Source organism: Rhinolophus ferrumequinum, chromosome 6 (genome assembly GCF_004115265.2).
Source record: "Rhinolophus ferrumequinum isolate MPI-CBG mRhiFer1 chromosome 6, mRhiFer1_v1.p, whole genome shotgun sequence".
In the NCBI taxonomy this organism is placed as follows: domain Eukaryota; kingdom Metazoa; phylum Chordata; class Mammalia; order Chiroptera; family Rhinolophidae; genus Rhinolophus; species Rhinolophus ferrumequinum.
The window spans coordinates 21,825,797-21,844,860 of NC_046289.1; the positions used below are offsets into that span (position 1 = coordinate 21,825,797).

General features: G+C 48.8%; 1 protein-coding gene across 1 annotated transcript in view; it reads left to right on the plus strand.

Annotated features, from left to right (window-relative positions):
* POMT2 (protein O-mannosyltransferase 2) overlaps window positions 1–16,770 on the plus strand; it is a 39,653-nt gene extending 22,883 nt beyond the window's left edge. The window contains exons 10-21 of the mRNA XM_033108010.1: window positions 752–818; window positions 3,362–3,431; window positions 5,223–5,301; window positions 6,526–6,677; window positions 7,117–7,208; window positions 8,284–8,360; window positions 11,363–11,434; window positions 11,748–11,807; window positions 11,900–12,005; window positions 12,942–13,082; window positions 13,255–13,369; window positions 14,169–16,770. Of these exons, the coding sequence (XP_032963901.1) occupies window positions 752–818; window positions 3,362–3,431; window positions 5,223–5,301; window positions 6,526–6,677; window positions 7,117–7,208; window positions 8,284–8,360; window positions 11,363–11,434; window positions 11,748–11,807; window positions 11,900–12,005; window positions 12,942–13,082; window positions 13,255–13,369; window positions 14,169–14,274 (1,137 nt within the window). The 3' untranslated portion in view covers window positions 14,275–16,770. The remainder of the gene's footprint in view (window positions 1–751; window positions 819–3,361; window positions 3,432–5,222; window positions 5,302–6,525; window positions 6,678–7,116; window positions 7,209–8,283; window positions 8,361–11,362; window positions 11,435–11,747; window positions 11,808–11,899; window positions 12,006–12,941; window positions 13,083–13,254; window positions 13,370–14,168) is intronic.
* The last annotated feature ends 2,294 nt before the right edge of the window (window positions 16,771–19,064 follow it).

Genomic DNA, 19,064 nt, shown 5'->3' on the forward strand with positions numbered 1-19,064 from the left:
AGTAGCTACGGCCCAGTGCTTAGAACAGTGCCTGGTAATAAATGGTGGCCATTTTCAGCATCAGCATTTTATAAGCCTTTTCCTATGCTGGTGAAAAATGCTGTGAAACGTTTTCTGTGGCTGTGTAATATTCTGTGCTGTGGACATACCATCGTGGTAACTCTTCCTCTGCTATTGGACATTTATACTATTCCCACTATTTCCAGATTCTTGCTGTTAGATTACTCATAGCATTACATGTGTGTGTTTATATACACACACACATGATTTTTAAAAAGTCAGTGCATACAAAATGGCTATGGGCTAAAATTTCAGCCTCCTAGGATGAGATATTCATGGCTGGAACTTTTTAGTATCATTTGTCCACATTCTAGAAAATATAATAGCATGGATTTTTCTTTCAAGAGTTGGAGGCATGGTCTTAATTACTTCTTCAAATGCACTAAATCCTCTTTGTGTCCTGGAGACTGTGCTCCACAAGGTATCATAGCTCCTCCTTCTAGGAGGCTGGAACTTTAAGGACGAGATGCAGAAAGATACAAAAGGGACAATCAAAAGGCTACTGTGGGAAGAGTCCTCTAAATGCAGAAGGCAGGACAGAATCTCTCTCACAAAGCTCCTTCTGAGTCCGCTGGGAAACTCGGCCCTCGGGTGGTGGTTGGGATTTCTGAAAGGTTGAAAGCAGTGTTGGTTTGTGTTGATTGTCGAGTGGCGGCTCTGCTGACGATGACGGCGTTCACTCCCCCCCCAGGTCACCACCTATTTGCACAAGGACTACAACAACCTGTGGATCATCAAGAAACACGATACAAATGCAGGTAATGTGCTGGGGACTTCTGCTTCTCGTAGTAGTACTTACTCCGAGCCTGTCACAACAGAACGGTACTGAGATGGGCTTTCCTGAGCATTCTGGGACATCTTTACTGTCTCGATGATCCTTTCAACAATTGTTTATTGAGCACCTACTATGTTCCAGATGCTGTTGTCAGCCTAGGGGATAAGCAGTGAGCAAGACAAATAAGATCTTACACTTAGAGCTGTCATTTTGAAGCCAGAGAGCAGGGCCAAGGCTCAGACTGAATCCAGAAGAGCTCACCTGGGCATGCCTCCAGGGCCTGGTGAATAGCCCCAGCTGCGGCCCTTGGTGGCTGCCCTCGTTTCCCATTGAGAGCGCACCAAGCATCGCACACTCCGGCATATGGTGCAGCTCAACTTGACGTGATAGAGCGCTGCTGCCCACTGGTCATCCGTTGACTGGGCCAGTCCGTTGGAGTTCTGAGGGCCTGCCAGCCCGGTGGCTAGACTTGTCTAGGCTGGTGTCTGGTGCCTCACTCACTGCCTGCTGGTCTGCCTCTGGCGGCCTGGGAAAAGCTTCTCTGACGCACACCGATTGGGCTCTCGGGGCTTTATGACATGGGTGTATCTGGATCGTCCTTTGTTTTGGTCAGATAGCCAGCTACCTGTAGGCTGTGCCTTCTGCTGCAGCTGCAAAGGGAACAGAGGGCATCTCCCACTCACTTTCTGAGCCCTGCAGATTGTCCTGTGCCACAGGTATTCTCTGTGACTCCTCCGCAAATACCACCTGGCTCAGCCTATCTTGGGTCAGCTGCTCCTGAGCCTTTGTGGGGAGGTGGCAGATGCTCATCTAAATTCACCTTCTCTGTGCCTTTCCCCGCCTCTTCTTGCCGTGGTTTTTGGACTGGAAATGTGGCATACACAACCACCGCCTTTGCGTCCTACACTCAGAAATATAAATTATGACACTCTTGAGCAGGGTCCATTTCTATACTTTTGTAATGCCAGTATTAATTGTGTTTTGATTCAGCGGGCCAGACTTACATGGTCTGTGACGAGGGGTGTTACAAGGGAAGAACTAGCTTTACCTGGAAAGTCATGTGGGCACGGGCCAAAGTTTGAACATCCCTGGCCTGTTATTCCGTTGTGGCTTCTACGTTAAAGTACTTGAATTTCACTGAAGCAACTAAGGATTTGTGTGAAGGCAGATAGCTGCAAGCAATGTGGGAAGTGGGAACTGTGTGGACTAAGGTCCTTGAGTTCTTGATGGCTGTAAGTGTCCCTCCCCCAAATTTTTATGAAATAAAACTTCCCTCCCATTGACTTTTTTGATTTGTTATCTTGCTGATTAATCTTTTAAAGAGATCTTAAAAGCCCACGTAGGATTGAGCGTCTCTATGGTTGAGTTCTCTCATTCTCTTGAGAGAGTGATTTGTGCTGGCAGATTTGTCTTCCTGACCTTGACTGTTCGTGTCCCACTGTTAGGGACAGAAATTTGCAAGGATCCTTCGGTGATGCTGTGATTACTGCGGATTGCTTTTCCATTATCATCACTTTTCTAGATCCTGATTGGTCTTGACTTCTAGATGATACAGAAGTACAGTTGACTCTTGAACAATGCGGGGGTTGGGGTGCTAACCCCCCGCACAGTTGAAAACCCATATATAACTTTTGACTCCCCAAAAACTTAACTACTAATAACCTCCTGTTGACCGGAAGCCTTACTGATAACATAACCAGTTGATTAGCACATATTTTGTATGTTATATATGTTATTTACTGTATTATTACAATAAAGTAACCTAAAGAAAAGAAAATGTTAAGAAAAATCATAAGTAAGAGAAAATATTTACAGTGTTTATTGAAAAAAATGTACATGTAAGTGGACGTGTGCTGTTTAAACCCATGTTGTTCAAGAGTCACCTGTAGTTACTTTCTTTCATCATTTCATCATTTTCTTCACCTCACATTTAGCAAGTGTAATGCCAGTGACAATATCCCTGGCAAAATTTGCAGAGTTTAATGTGATTTTGAGGCGAGCTGGGCAAATGGTAATTTGCATGGAATTAATTTTTGGACTATATTTTTACTACTAAAAGGAAAATTTTACTACTATTTGGCTTCCCAGCTTAAAAATCTTTCAGTGGGGGCTTCAGTGCCTCTAAGGGAAAGGCCACATTTCCTAACCAGCCTGGCACCGCAGTCTGGCCCACTTGTTCACACGCTCGTCTATTCCCACTCTCCTTGCTGCCCACCCACCTTAACATATGAAACCATTTCCCATTGATCCAATGAGTTTTGTTTTTTCATACCTCTGTGCCTTTCTCTCACTTGTTCACCTGAAAAAATTCTCCTCTTCCTTTAAGAGACTTTTCAAGCATTATCTTTAGGACACTCTTCTGTAGTCCTTTGAAACAGTAAGGACCTTTCTTGCTGGTCTCACAGCACTCTGTTAGTACCTCCAGCACATACCATCTTGTACTATAACTTTACCACTAAGCCCTGAATCAGTACTAGCCTAATGAGTGAATAATTTCAGGTATCAATGTTTGTTTCTTCTTGGCAGATCCTCTAGACCCTTCATTCCCAGTGGAGTTTGTAAGACATGGAGACATCATTAGACTAGAACATAAAGAGTAAGTAAATTTGCTTTGGGGATAAATGAGTGGTATGGGTACCACAGGTAGGGAATTCTTTCTAAGCTGGAAATAAACAGAAATCAGATTTGGATGAGGCTCTAATAAATGGAAAAAGGCTGCTGTGCTAGGATGGCAGAACAACTTTATGAAGGTTGATGAAATAAGCTGGCCAGCCTTTGCTGCCTAGTTTGGCTTTGGAAAGCTTTGAACTTTAAGGTACTTTTCAGCTTCCCTTTTCCTAGAGGAAAAAAAAAAAAACCTGAGTTGCCCAAAGCTTCGTAAGCGGCTGCCTTTAGGAAGATGTAAGGGTCTGTTTCTGAGAATATGAAAAGCTAGTTTGTTTAACCAACTTTCTCACTGCAAATGACTAATAATAGAAAAACTGGAATATAAATATAAAACGAGAATAATCTTCTTAGAAGCATTGAAGAACTGACAAGATAGTAAGGAGTTACCAGGCCAAAATCTAAGTGAAAAAGGGAATTCAGAGAAACAAGGGGGACACTGTAGCCACTCTGCCTTGACCCCACAATCTTGATTTGGATCTTTGGTTTTGGCCGCCTCTTGGGAGAGGAAGTTTTAAAGTCAAAGCTCTAGGCTCACCCAAAGTGATAAATTTATTATGTGATCCTCCCCTCAAATTTGGAGCCCCAAAGGCTTAGGGTAAGGGTAACTCTGCTCTATCCATGTGTGTGTGTGTATATATATATATACATACACATATATACCCCGGAAAAGTTTCTAAGCAGAGTGTGCTTGGGAGGGCTTGGGACGGGGGGTATTTCTGGTTCCTGAGAAATTGTAACTACCAGTTGATCCTCACATGGATTTGAACCCAAATTCATTTCCCCTGGCTGGTCTCAAAATCTTTAAACCATACATTTAAATGAACGTAATCCTAGACTGGTAATATCTCTTAGCTGCCTGGATAAAAGCAGATGTACATCTTCTTTTGAGAAAGACATTGTCATCCACTCCCATAAATAGTTTTTCAGTGACAGTGAGTAGTACACAGTAAAGAATAGCTAAACACACGAGGGAATAGGACACCACCTGCAAGAATGAACAGGAACAGTAGACAGCAGAGCAGCCCTCAAAAGTTTCATATAGTAGAATTGTTAGATACAGGTTTTTTAAAAATCGGGTTACATATATAGAGGAGTGGTTTTCTGATCAGTAGGATTATGGATACTTACATTTTAAATTTTATTATTAAATAATTTTCATTTTATTAATACATTTGTTATTCAATTTTATTTTTGAAAATTCCCAAAATATTTATAACGAACATTTATTTCTTATTAGGGATAAAAGTAACATTATAAAAAGCACAAAGTAAATAAATGTAAATGAAACCCCCACTTTCCACTTTATAAGACTGGTTATAGGAGTAGAAAGAGCAAGTGGGAGAGCGGAGGTTTACCTGTCTCAGGTAAATGTAGATTATGGATTTTAACTTTCTTCTCCCCAAACCTGCAAGCTTAGTGCTTCAAAACCACCAAACGAGTTCAGTCATTACCAGCTGCCCCCTCGCCCACCTGGAGTGAGCCCCTTTTGGGCTTGGGTCCAGTACTCCTCCCGTCTGCCCCGCCTTGTTCTGGCAGTTCTCCAATACTCTGGCTGTTTCTGGTGAGTAAGTAGGCACAAAGTTCCTGATGTGTGGGATTTAATATTCAGATTCTAATTGTTCTTATCCTAACAGATGACTCTGAGTATCCTTGGTAAAAGAAGAATCTTTGCACATGTCTTTTCTTCAGGATAATGGCACTTCTTTTTCTCAATTTCTAGGACTTCACGGAACTTGCATAGTCACTACCACGAGGCACCCCTGACCCGGAAGCACTATCAGGTCACTGGCTACGGCATAGTAAGTAAGCGGCGGGACCGTGCCATGCAAGGTGTGGCTCAGGGCCCTGTGGCGGAACATATCCCCAGAATTCTGGCACGTTCCTAAGGATTGGCGACCGCACAGGGACTCTTAACATTTGGGCACTTTTTGGCTAGGCTTGCTGTGGGGAAGGCAGCCTATGAAGCCTCTCTGCCCCCATCTCTCTCCTCCCATAATAACGATGCCATTTTTATGTTCTAACACTTAATAAATGTCAAATATAAATACTATTTGGATTCCTTGTAAAATCACATTGGACATACCATGTTTCCCCGAAAACAAGACCTGATAGGAAAATAAGCCCTAGCATGATTTTTCAGGATGACATCCCCTGAAGATAAGCCCTAATGTGTCCTTTGGAGCAAAAATTAATATAAGACCTGGTCTTATTTTTGGGGAAACACAGTAGAAACCACAGACCCACAAGATGACCCGAGATGAATGTATAAGTTTATGCTTTGCCAGATCGCAAATTCTCATTGGCTTTATTTTTAAGGATTACTTCCCTAAAATGTTAACCACATTTCTTTTGGATTTTTACTACCTTGGGGTGATGCAGTTAATAGAAGAAGCTCAGTGAGTACTTAGGCTTGGGGAGTAATTTGAAAACAAAAACAACTAGTGGACAACTAGTTACATTCCCTTCAGTCAGTTACATTCCCTTCCAGGCGCGTGGGTGCATCAGTAAAGATCCTGGGTTCATCAGGCCCTCTTCCCAACCCTCTTTCTATTTGCTCATCCAACTGTGTGCCAGAGCCAAGACTGAACTTCATCTTTTTCTTGTGGGCATCTTCTAAGGAGAATTAGACACGACTGTCTTAATTTCCAAAATACAATATTCAGGCCAGATGTTTCTGGCTTAGATGAGTGATTGTACAGATGGCCACAGGAATGGATGAAAATGGCCCAGATCTGTTTCTGTTGGCTTAGGGTGATGTCCTGAGTTTGATTTAAGGGCAAAAACATCTATTTAGAATTGAAATTCTAGTCCTATCAAGTGAGGGGTTGGACTTCAGGTTCTAAGAGTTATCCTCCTTTTCTCGTTGTGGCAATGTTGGGGTATTTTCGTGGCCCTCCCTTTTGTTCCCTTTCCCACCTCAATCACTGAGGCTGATTTAGGCTTTGACCATTGTAACAGTGGCATCTGGAAGGGTGGCCATCTCCTTTTTCTTTGTGTTTTTGTTTTTTTTTCTTATGTGGCAGAATGGAACAGGGGACTCAAATGATTTCTGGCGGATTGAGGTTGTAAATAGAAAATTTGGAAACCGGATCAAAGTGCTGAGAAGTCGAATTCGCTTCATTCATCTGGTCACAGGTTGTGTCCTGGGCTCATCGGGAAAGGTTCTGCCTAAGTGGTGAGTCTCGGGTTTTGGTGTCCCAGCTGAGGCTCATGCTTTTCCTTTCACACCACAAGGAGTATACCAGAAGCTTCTGTTTCCCAGGTGTCATTGCTCACCTCATATTTGCTTATTTTTAGTGGCAGATGGAGGGAGAAAAGGCAACAGGTGTGGTATAGAGCAGAGTTCCAGAGTTCCTTTGGTGTTTTATATGTTCTGATAGTTGAGTGTACAGTTGGCGTGTGCTAACTGGATCTGTCTGTCTTTCTAAAATTGGAGTGCTGCATTGCTGCATGCTAGAATACTCCTAGGATTGTGGTGGCATGTGGAAGCGTGAGGTTGAAAACATGGCCATTGGGTTGGAAAGAGAGGGGCCCCATGAATGTAAGAGCAGTTGACAGTGCTGCTGTCTGGTGAGTTTCAGGGCTTCTGAGAGACATCTGACTACTTTTCACAGGGGCTGGGAGCAGTTGGAAGTGACCTGCACTCCATACCTAAAGGAAACCCTCAACTCTGTCTGGAATGTAGAGGACCACATCAATCCCAAATGTGAGTGCGGTTGGTGCCTGGGCTGGCTCTGAAGGGAAACATTTATAAGTAACTCTTATCTTAGAAAAATCAACCTTTATAAACTCTGTTGCCACTTCATCTGTTGTTGCCCTTTTCTTCCTTTTTTAAACCTAATCTCTTCATGTGCGTTGTCTCCTTTTTCTTTTTCCATCCATTTAAACTTTCCATTTTCCTTCAATTCCTCTCCTTGAAGTACCCAGTAACCTCAGTTGGGGCCAGAGCTAGTTGCCTCTGATTTTCCTTGCCTCTCTCTGGATTTGACTCGTCTCCTCCTTGACACCTATAAGCAGGTCCATCTGTCTTGTCTCCTTCTCGGCTCTTCAATCTCCTGCACCTCGGGCACCTCCCGACCCTCCCTCAAGGCTTAGAGCAGGCTGGTGCTTTCCCTTTATGCCCCTGTGGAGAGTCCCACTCCTCCCAGCCAGCCAGCACTTCTGTAGAAACTGACAGCCAAAACCCTTGATCTGAGCCCCATATCTGTACTCCCAGGTGCAATTTGACATTTCCATTTTAGTGTCGTCTTCAACTCAGTGAGTCTTTGGATCCATCATCTGTCCTAAATTGCCCTCTTCATGCTTCTGCTTGATTTCCCCTCTTTGCTTCTCATTTTGTTCTTTTTACCACCTAATTTAACCAACCAGCTAATTCATTAACTAAACAACTCTTTCTTGAGTATGTTGGGAGTCACGTGGGGCCCTGGGACATCCTGGTGAATGAGATAGACGTGAGCCCCGCCCTCACAGACCTTCTGCCCAGCAGGGGAGAGCAGCATTCCAGCCAGTACAGAAAGGAAGGGCGATGGTGCTGCCCAGGGACGGGCCTTGTCATCTGTTGCCTTTGTAGTTCTCAGAGTGCCTGATGAGTGCTTAGTACAAGCTGAATGAATAGTCAGGAATCGGGCCAAGCGTTCTTCCATTTCCGCAACACTCTCACCTACTCGGCAGTCAGCTTGTCAGGAAAGCTGCACTCAGACTGGCAGCAGTGTGGATACCACGGGCAGCTGTGAGAGAGAATGTGTGACAACAGTTTTCTCCTCTGTCATTTCTTTTTCTAGTGCCAAACATCAGCCTGGACGTGCTGCAGCCCAGTTTTCCTGAGATCTTGCTGGAGTCGCACATGGTGATGATCCGGGTACGATGGCCCCTTCCTAGTTGGTGGCGTCTCTAAGAGCTCTGCGCCACCCACAAATTTGTATCGCAGATCGGTAGCCATGGTCTAGATCCACGGCCGCCTCCTGGAGGACTTTTGAAGGTGTCTTCACTTTCTGGTTTCGTTGGTCTTCAAAGACATCTCCCTTAGCACAGAGTGATGGTGGGGAGGATGACGACAGCAGCGAAGGTGGTGAACACCTCCGTGGCTCTTACGTGCGGCACGACCGCAGCTCTGTACACGTATGAACTTACCTGCTACTTGTGACAGTGCTATGGAGATGAAGGTTCCCAGGTGACAGATGAGGGCGTGGAGGCAGAGATTGAGGAACTTCCCTAGACTCACACAGCTAAAAGTAAGAGGTGGATCCGGGCTTCAAACCAGGCTGCGGGCTTTGAGAGTCAGCGCTAGTTACCACTACATTCCTCTGCCTCTGCGTGGTTCTGCGATCTGTTCAAGTGGCAGAGCCCCTGAAAGAGAGCTCTTGGTTGAAGACCATTCCATTCTATGAAGTTAGGGTCAGTTAGGATGAATAGCTCATTGGAGTGTGTTGTTTACATGCAGCATAAAATCGCAACCACGAGCCCACTCATGTTCCCAGACAGAAACAAACTGTTTAGGGGAGCATGGTTGATTCTTTTTAAGGTTTTCTAACACTCGCTGTTTGTACTCTGGATCATTAGTAGCTGACAGCAGTTGTAGCATCAAAGGTTTAAGGACACTTGAGAGAGCAAATCTTTAAAGTGAGAAATTCTACCTGCTAGTTTAAAATTTCCCCTGTGAGTTGGAGAAATCCTGCTGCAGTTTTGATGTGTACGGGGAGACCTTTTTACTCTGGTTTAGGGAAAACCGATATTCTGTAGGAATGATGTTTAAGAATCACTGTGTCTCAAGCCAGATGTGATTATCTCTGTACACCCACAGTGGCAGAGAGATGTAACAGGTGGTACTTTTCCCCTGGTGAGCCATTGTCTAGTGGACTTTCCTGGAAGTGATTGTGTAAGCAGGGTCAGTAAATATAGTTGACTTAAATCACCACATTAAATTTAAAAATTCAGATTTTGTCATGTCTGCACATTAGGAGTCGATGAGTTGACATTAAGCAATCTGTGGTCACTTCTCTGACTCTCTGCTCGTAGCTGTCCCTGTGGCCTGGGCATACAGCTCTTTTGAATATGTGCCTGTCAGTCAAAGTGTCATTCTAGGTCTGGGTAGAATTTTCAGACTGAGTCTAAATAGTCTCATTTCTTCTTTTATTATCTAAGAGGTAGAATCAAAGAAGAAAAGGGACTTAGGGAATCTTTCTCACTTAACTGATGTAAAGTCAGGATGGAGAGAGAGACCCAAATAGTCCAGACCACAGACTGCAGGGGAGAGGGCTTTTCTGCCAGCTGCGTGGAGGGCCTGCGGCCTGGGCGGAGAAGGCTGCCTTGCGTGTTGAAGTGAGCGGGAACAACAGACCCATTCTAGGGTTTAAGACAGACAATAATGTAGACATGCCTATACCTATAATGGTTACACATTTTTCCTTCCTTCCATTTCTTGGTTTAGTAAAGGAGCTGGATTTCTCAGAGTTTGATGCAGTGAATGGGATGCCCTTGACTTGTTATGGCTCTGGCTGGAGTCCCCGAGTTTGGGACAGGACTGGTTTGAAGGAATTGACTTCCCTCAGCAGATGCTCTCTGGGGTCCAGACTGATTCATTCTTCACTCTGAGGCCCTTCCGGTGGCTATAGTGCTTCAGGGGCTGTGTACCTGGACCCTGGGTCTGACACCCTCATGGCACTTTTGACCCTGGAGGAGCAGCCCAGCCACTGCAGGGAGTCATACAAACAATTCTCAACCCCTCGAGGAGTCGGTTAGTAAGTAAGGCACTGGGTGGCGGGTCACTGAACCAGACCTTCTGAATGTTTCTTGGGCTCGACCAGTGTTTTTCAACAGAGGATGATTTCCTCCTGGGGGATATTTGGCAGTGTCTGGAGACATTTTTGGCTGGCATAACTGAGGGGTAGGGATGCTCTGGCATCTAGTGAGCAGAGGCCAGGGATGCTAAACATTGTACACTGCACAGGACAGTCCCATGCCAGACTTCTCCAACCCCAAATGTCAGTAGTGCGAGGGGAGAAACCCAGAAGTAACTCACAGACCGTATTCCTGGTCCAGGGAATGCCTTCTCAGGGTGCCCTCAGAATGAGGCTGGTGCCCGTCCTGGTGATTAGGGTCCAGGGCCCCGGTCCTTTCCCCTCTTGTTTTAGCAAAGGCCTGATTTTGCCATATAGAGGCAGGTTGTTGGATATAAAGGGGCTGAGTCTGGGTCCTTCAGGGAAAGTGTGCGTTCTCAACTGGAATGGTATCACTTCCAGTGGGTAAAATGTGTTCTTGGAGGGCAAAAAAACTCTTCACTTTTTAGTATATAAATCATAGGTATTCACACAGTGTATAAACAGATTTACAGTATAGCTATGGTATTAAAATGTCATGGAGAGGCGTTTAGGAAAAAAATATGTCTAAAAAATCTGGGAGGGGCAACAATGAAAAAAATTGAGAAACACTAAAGTAAAATTTTTGAAGTCCAGGAACTCATCAGCATTTCTGGGTTTGTGTTTGAATTGGCCTTCCAAGGGAACAATAAGTCAGCCCAGATTTTAGATGCCCCCTTCTCACCCTCTTGACACTTATCCTTGGCCTGAAAGATGGGTATATGTTTTGTGCCCATAGGAAGCAAATCCCTCCTTCCTCTTCCTCAAGCAGAGAGGGCCTGCCTGGACTACCTCTGGTGGGAATCGGGGGCTGGCTTGCTGGGAGAAGTCAGGCAGTTGTAAGCAAGTGCTGAGAGTGAGCTCCTGGCTCTTCCCTGCATGGAAGGGACAGGAGAGCGGGTCTCTCCTGACACTTGGCCATTTATCAGGGATCCCTGTGCCTCACATTTCTGGGAGTCCTCTCAATCTCTGTCTTGACTAGTTTTTCTTTGCCACTTTCCTGCAGGGGAACAATGGCCTCAAACCCAAGGACAATGAATTCACTTCCAAACCCTGGCACTGGCCTATCAACTATCAGGTAGGGCCTGAGGCTAGAGCCCCTCCCAGGGAATGGAGCCCAGAAAGTGACCGTTGAGACTGGTGGAGGTGGGGTGTGCTGGCTGACAGGGCGAGACCTTGCCTGGCATAGATGTGGGGGCTGGAGACAGGGCTCTGTTTTCCGCCCTGATCCTGACCCAGCCTTCCCAGAGACTTCACTAGAATCTGCACGTTCTGAGCCTCCTGTGCAGGCTCCCTGTCTGTGAAGGGTGACCAGTTTTCCTCCCCTGGGACGCGTGCCGCTGGCATGAGCTGAGCCTGGGTCGGCAGCATGTGCTGTGCTCGCTCCCCAGGGCCTGCGCTTCTCGGGGATCAACGACACGGACTTCCGCGTGTACCTGCTTGGCAACCCGGTGAGTACCCACGCAGGCCAGCTTGGGCCTCGAGCCAGGTCTGTGGAGGGCTGTTGCTTTCCCCTCACACTCCTGTTCTCGTTTCTATGCAGGTGGTTTGGTGGCTGAATCTGTTGAGCATTGCCCTCTACATCCTCTCAGGGAGCGTCATTGCTGTAGCTGCGCACAGAGGGGCGCGTCTGTCTGCAGAGGTTGAAGGTCAGGTCGCTTTTTCGCAGCCTCCCCTGGCCTAGCAGCTGGCGTGGTGCCTGCAACCAGGGGAAGGCCTGCCTGCCGATGGCCACTCTGTCCCTTCTCCTTAGCTTTTGAAAGCTCAGTCACCAGACGCCCGGTGACTGTGTTAGATGCTTCATCCTCCCAGCAGCCCTGTAGGGTAGAGATTATGACCCCTAGTCTATGTATTAGGAAACCAAGGTGCTAGAGGTTAAGAACCTTGTCCCAGGACATGTCAGTAAGTGACAGAGCTGAGGTTCAAACCCAAACCGTCTGAGTTCAGAGTCTACACTTTTGGCTTCTGCTCTGTACGGAGCTGCCATCTCTTCTGCCTGCTCCTTGTTCCGTGGCCCTGGCCTCTAGTGGCCTAGAGAGGAGCCCCCAGGGCAGGATCTGTGGGTTCCCATCCCAGTGCTGCTCCTGGGCACAGACCGCGGCCTCGGAGACATTCACACAGGCTGATTTTGCCCCTGCAGCTCCCTGTCTGAACAGCCAGAGTCCTAGACGCCCTCTAGCCCACCTCCCTCTTCATCTCTGACCTCACCTCCACCCTGTCTGCAGCGGCCGAGATCTGTGTGGCAGCCAAGATGTGGGAGATGGAGGAAGGGGGGCAGCTCCCTGCAGGGTGTGCAGGATTTTGCTTTCTTTAGAGGCCGTGCTGCCTCCTGCTGGTGTTTGGTGCACCTTCCATGGGTGCTGCGAACCCTCTGGGCGGGGTGGTGAGCAGGGCTCTTAAGAGCCGGCCGCTCCTGTCGGCCAGCTGCCAGGGGCTGCTCCACTTGGTCCAGAGGAGGGAAGGAAGGCCCAGTAAGGCGATGTGGCTTCTTCAAGCCCCACAGCAGGGAAGGGGCAGAGCTGGACTAGCGCCCAGGCTCCGTGCCCCGCCCCGTCTGCTGACTGGGGCTGTGCTCCTTGGCCCAGGGCTGTCCCAGGTCCTGCTGCGAGGAGGCGGGCAGCTGCTGCTCGGCTGGGTGCTCCATTTCTTCCCGTTCTTCCTGATGGGCCGGGTCCTCTACTTCCACCATTACTTCCCAGCCATGCTCTTCTCCAGCATGTTGACAGGTCAGCACTGCCCACCTGGCGTTGGTGATGAGGGCGGAGGACCGGGAAGGGGGGCCACGGGGAGCAGCAGGACTGAGTGAATCTGCTGCCCTGACCTGGGCGGCACCTTTCTGCTGCCTCCCCGGGAGGCGGCCTCCAATGGGCGGTGCTGGGTTTCTCTCCTGTCCACCAGGCGTTCTGTGGGACACGCTGCTGCGGCTCTGTGCCTGGAGCCTGGCTTCCTCCTCTCTGGCCAGCGGCATTCATATGGCGGGAGTCCTGAGCCTGCTCCTGGGCACTGCCTACAGGTGAGCCTCCCCTGCACCGGGGATCACTGCAACCCTGATGCCTCAGCCCTGCGTGCCTTTCAGAACCCCCTGCGGTGCTTTGGAAGTATGCTGGTGCCATCTCCAGGGGTTCTGATTCAGTCGAGCCCAGTTTGGGCCCAGTCAGCCACAGTTTTCAAGCTCCCCAGGTGACCCTAACGTGCAGCCAAATAGGAGAAACATGGAGCTGACTCTGCATTCTTCCCTTATGCCAGTGCTTCCCAGTTTTTGTACCACAGGCCCCTCTGGAGTCACAGTGGCTCCCTCCTGGAATAGCGCTCAGTGGGGAGGGTCGAGGGGCGTGGGGGTGTGTGGCCTGGCTCAGAATGACTGGAAGAAGGGTGATGTTTGGAAAGCACCCCTCTTCTCCCCACCTTGCCAGTCTCACAGGTCCCCTGTTGAGAATTACTGGCCTTTAGGGGGCAACATAAACATGTGAACAGGAAGTGGTGACCTGTGACCCGAGAGCATTTTTACATTTTAACCAATACTCGGGGCCAAACAGCCCATGACCACATCCCTGGACTGGTCTCCCCCCAGGCCTCTGGGCAAGAGCCCTTTCCTTTACTGTCATTAAGTGAGCATCTACTAAGCTCCCAGCTGCGGTGTGCCGAGTGGCCAACTCAGGCGGATGTGCTGGTGGAAGGGGCCAGGTCCTGTAGGTGGAGAAGACCTGATGAGCAGCAGCAGGAGGAGCTGCATTTTGAAAGATCTGTAGGGCTGCTTGTCTCGGCCGAGGCACTGGTGTGCCAGCTGCATCCCTTTGAATTCTCTCTCACAGCTTCTACCTCTTCCACCCTCTCGCATACGGGATGGTTGGTCCCCTAGCCCAGGACCCCCGAAGTCCGATGGCAGGACTAAGGTGGCTGGAATCATGGGACTTTTGAAGCCACTGCAAGGACTCCAGCCTCAGTCCAGGAACTTTCTGGGGACCACCAGCTGTGGAGGTAGTCCCTGGACCCTTCCAGCTGTGGAGGAAGCTGCCCAAGGCGCCTGCCAGGACCAAGCTCTGGGAGCATATCCAGACTCGAACAACACTGGAGAGAGCCACGCTCTGTCTGCAGAGATTCCACCGCTGACGGTGGCTCAGCCACAGAGGACAACATCTGTCAGGCCCATTTCCCCAAGTGTGCAACATGCGAAGCGTGAGTGTGTGAGAGAGCGGGTGGGAGTGCCGAGTGTGAGGGTACTTTGTCCGTGTGCCTGTGGAACAGACTGACTGTGAACAGTGGCGTGGCGGCATAAACTCGAAGAAATAGTCCAGGGCTACAGTAGTACTTTCTGGTATTTCTTTCACACTGGATTGGGTCCGTAAGTAAGTCTCAGCAACAATTCTCTGACCTCCCAGCGGGCTGAGAGCGCTGGCCCCACCTTGGGACATCTCCACGGGAAGGCCAGGTGGGACTGGCGGAGCTGTGCTGCCCAGCTTCGCACAAACCAGCAATTACAGCAGGGCGCCCCGTGGCTGCTGCTGGGAAGTCTCCGTGTGGCCGCAGGTGGCTGGGCTTCCTGCCTGCCGTGTGCACACAGTGCGGCAGCCGAGGACTCGCCAGCCCTTGGTTGGCCCCCCTCGGTCCTCGGTCTCTTGCTCTCTGAGAATGTCACACGATGAGACTGGTGGGAGGAATGGCATCCTGTCTGGCTGTTCTGTGTTCCCAGGCCGTGGGTGCCAGGGGTGGTTTCTTGCTGCCCTCTGCATCCAGCCTGGCTGTAAGGACAGATGTATTCTCCTCATGGCCTCTGGGCCCCTTGCTTAGCAGCCGAGGTAGATGTGCGGCAGAGCAGGGGTCTTTGTGGTGCTGGGCTGGGGTCCTAGTGTGAGCTGATGTTCTGTCACTTGTTAAGTGCTCCCCAGTTTTACTTCTCTAGTCCACCCCTGCTGACTCCGCCTTTCACTCCATTTCATTTCCCTTTCTCTGTGTCACTGTTTTTCACCAATCTTTTTCCCCAAAGTCCCAGAGCTTCTAGAAATGAAGGAAAGCTTCTACTTTGTATTACTTTGAAGCCCAAGCAAGAAGCTCAGAGCTGATTCTTTCACTTCCTCCCCAAATGTAATGGATTAAGAGAAGCTTTGGTCACAACCCAACCAACCCAAGGCCAGCCCTTCAGCCTGCCTCCCTCATCCAAGCCCGTGGCAGAATAGTTATATTGTCACAGAGCACTGTGATGATTCCAGGTTAATGATGAATCTCTGCCACACTCCATCTTCCGTCCTCTGACAGGGTCACAGCTCTTTAGAGCATCTTTGGGAGGCAGTTGCCACGGAGACTGGAAATTGGTCCCAGGGACAGGCTGTGCTACCTACTGGGTGGTGCGGAGGCCATGCTTGGATGTTCAGACCAACCATCATTAATGTTAATAGAGGAAATACAGCGACATCAAAAGCAAGGCAGGTTTGTTAATTAGATCTGGGGCCTGATGCCCTCCCGCTCCCAGGGCCGCAGCCCTTCTGACTTCCCCCAGCAGGAAGCGTGGCCTGAGTGCTGAGTCTGGGCTGCTTGCTTAATTGCTTTTCTGGAAAGGAAGGAGAACGGGTGGAGAACCTCTGCTCAGCCCTTTCACCCCACCACCGACCTCCCCTCCTCCCTGCAGAGTGGTTTCTTCTGAGCTGGATGGGGGCAGCCCTCTGGGTGCACTGTCCTGGAGGTAGAACACAGGGATCTGTGCTTGGCTTTCAGCAAAGAACAGTGGCCCACGATGACAATCGGGGTGGCTGATGTTCCCTTGTGCCTTACGTTTCCTAATAGGAACTCACTGGAAGGGAGGAACTGAAGGAGAGTTCCTTCAGAGGGGCAGCCACTCTGAGTGCGGGTGACGAGGGAGAAATCTCAGGCAGCTTCTGGTCCATATCTCCCTGCTGTTTTGGCCACAGTGGGGACAAAAGTTTCCTCTGTCTCTTCCATTGCTTGCCAAGCATGGGAGAAGGAGAATTGTCTGTCCACTCACTCTTCTTCCTCCTTTCCCAGACTGGCAGGTCCTTCTCTGGGGACAGGGCTGCATGGGCTGATGCTCAGGTTCTATCGTTGGAAGGGCTGGGAAGCGGGGCTGTCACAGTGGTGCTTTCAGTGTGGGACCGGCACCCAGGAATTGGCAGACTTGTGATGTGCCCCACAGCCTTGCTGGTAGAGGAAGAAGACATGGGGTAGTCAGCCCACCCTCCAGCTGGCTGCTTGAGCCACATTAAAAAAAAAAAAAAAAAAGTTTCCACAGATAATCAGAGGCCATTTAGTTTTGTAATAAATAGCTCTTATTTTGAATGCCATGTTGTTCCTATTGTACTTAATTGAATCTGACTTGCCCTCTGGCTCCCCGAAAGAGAAGAAGAATGTTTTGAGTGCGAGAACCATCTATCGTGTCTCATGTCTGAGGCTGTTCCGATTGTAGCAGAGGCCCCGGGCCGGGCAGATGAGCCTGATTTTACCCCAGCGAATATTTGGGCACTCTCACATATAAGGTTACTTGAGTAATGTTGGTTATTTTGATTTATTTAAACTTATTCCAAAATAAGTAGTAAGCTGGACCTTATATTTTCTCATTTAACCTTTCCACACAAGTATAGAAAGGAATGAGAGAGAGTAACAGTCGTCTACTTCTGAGACAGCTGAGTGGCCCAGCATTGTAGCAACTTCCTTTCTGCTTACCAGAGGCCCCCATCTTGACAGGGGTCTTCTGTTATCAGGAGCGATCTTTAGGTCCAAGATAGGTAAGAGCTGACTCATGTTGGACAGTGGGGACGGGGGGGCCCGGGGGGGGGGGAGAGGAGCAGCACTACACTGTGAAATTGGGGGGTCTTCTGGGCTGCCCGAGTCTCCCTTCCCTCTTAGGACCAAGAGTAGCTGGAGATGGGGCAGGGAGGGGGTGATGCAAATCTTGAGGAGTGGGAAATGCTGAGGACAGGCAGGTTAGAAATGGACCAAATGCTCCTTGCCTGGCACAGCTGAATTTACCAAGTCCCGACACATCTGAGACACAATCCTCATAAAGGCCCACTGAAGTCGATGCTGTTTTTGTCCCCATTCTGCCCATGAGACATTAAATTACCTGCCTACGGTCCCATGATTAGTAAATAGTGGGGCCAGGGTTAGGCACCAAGTTGGGATTTTTCTGCTGCGGTCTGGTCCTAGGACTAGGAGAACTTTCCCAAAACAACCTGGCAGCCCTGGAACCCCTGGGGAGAAGCCCTGGGCGCAGCTCAGAGGCATCCAGATTCAGCTGTGTTTCATTGTATGTTCTGTTGAATGCATAAATAGCTCCTCTAGGGCCCGGTGTTTCCTGGTGCCCCCAGACCAGTGGTTTTCTGGAAGGAAAACCATGATTTGTAGCATTTGCCAATTTCCGTGGTTTAAGTACTCCTACCATGGCCTATGAAGTCCAACAATTAAGTTCCTAGAAAAAGCGCTGCAGACCTCATTGCTGAATATCACTACGGTCACCTTTGAATTACTCCCCTTGGGAAGCTTTGCACCCATGCCAGGGCCTAGTCCACCCTTCAAAGCAATTTCGGAACTCTTTTTCTGGAATGGCCATCAAAGCTGTTGTCACATTACCCTTGATGTCCTGAATGTCATCAAAATGTCTTCCTTTCAATATTTCCTTTATCTTCCGGTAAAGAAAGAAGTCACTGGGGGCCAGATCAGGTGAGCAGGGAGGGTGTTCCAATGCAGTTATTTGTTTACTGGCTAAAAACTCCCTCACAGACAGTGCCGTGTGAGCTGGTGCATTGTCGTGATGCAAGAGCCATGAATTGTTGGCGAGAAGTTCAAGTCGTCTAACTTTTTCATGCAGCCTTTTCAGCACTTCCAAATAGTAAACTTGGTTAACTGTTTGTCCAGTTGGTACAAATTTATAATGAATAACGGCTCTGATATCACAAAAGGTTAGCAACATCGTGGCAACAAGTTAGCGAACTTAATTGTCAGGCGGCGTATTGGAGGCTACCAACCTGATGTCCCTGAATGAGCTGGAAAGACGCGCACAGTGGGGTTTCGCGAGCCATCTAAGAGCCAGTTCCAGTACCCCGCTGATCCAGACCCAGTGACCTTGGCTTGGTCTGAACTGTGGACACAGCTCTTGGTCACAGTCCATTAAAGTGAGGGAGGCAGCGGATCATGGAGGCCTAAGGATGGGTCAGAGTGAGACCTGAGGTCAAGTCCGGGCCTCACTACTTACTATGTGACCTTGGGCTAGTTACTTAACCTCTTTGGCCGTTTCCTCAATGGTAAAATGAGGGTATAATAAATAGTACCTCCTCCTTAGCGTTATCATGAGAATGAAAAGAGTTAACGATGCACAACGTCTGGACGCGAATGCTTGGTACATGGGAGCTCTTCGTTATTGTTGATGAATGTCAGCACTGGCTCTCGAGCAGTGTTGGAACTCTCCTCAATTAGAACTTCCTGCCCACGTCATGGACAGATGTCAGGCAGGGAGGGGAGCTCCCGTGACTTTTCCCCAGCCCCTCAAATATGGATTCAGACCCTAACTCTCTGGTTGGAATACACCACCCTAACTGCGTGGGCCCAGTCAGATTCTCAGGCCTTTTCTCCAAGGGGAGCAGAGATTAGAGGGCACTTAGCCCTCTCCTGCCCGCCCTGGTTCTAGAATGGCAGAGTGAGTGCCGACTCCATCACATACTAGCTAAGGCCATTACCTCCCATTAATTTATCGGATCCCAGAC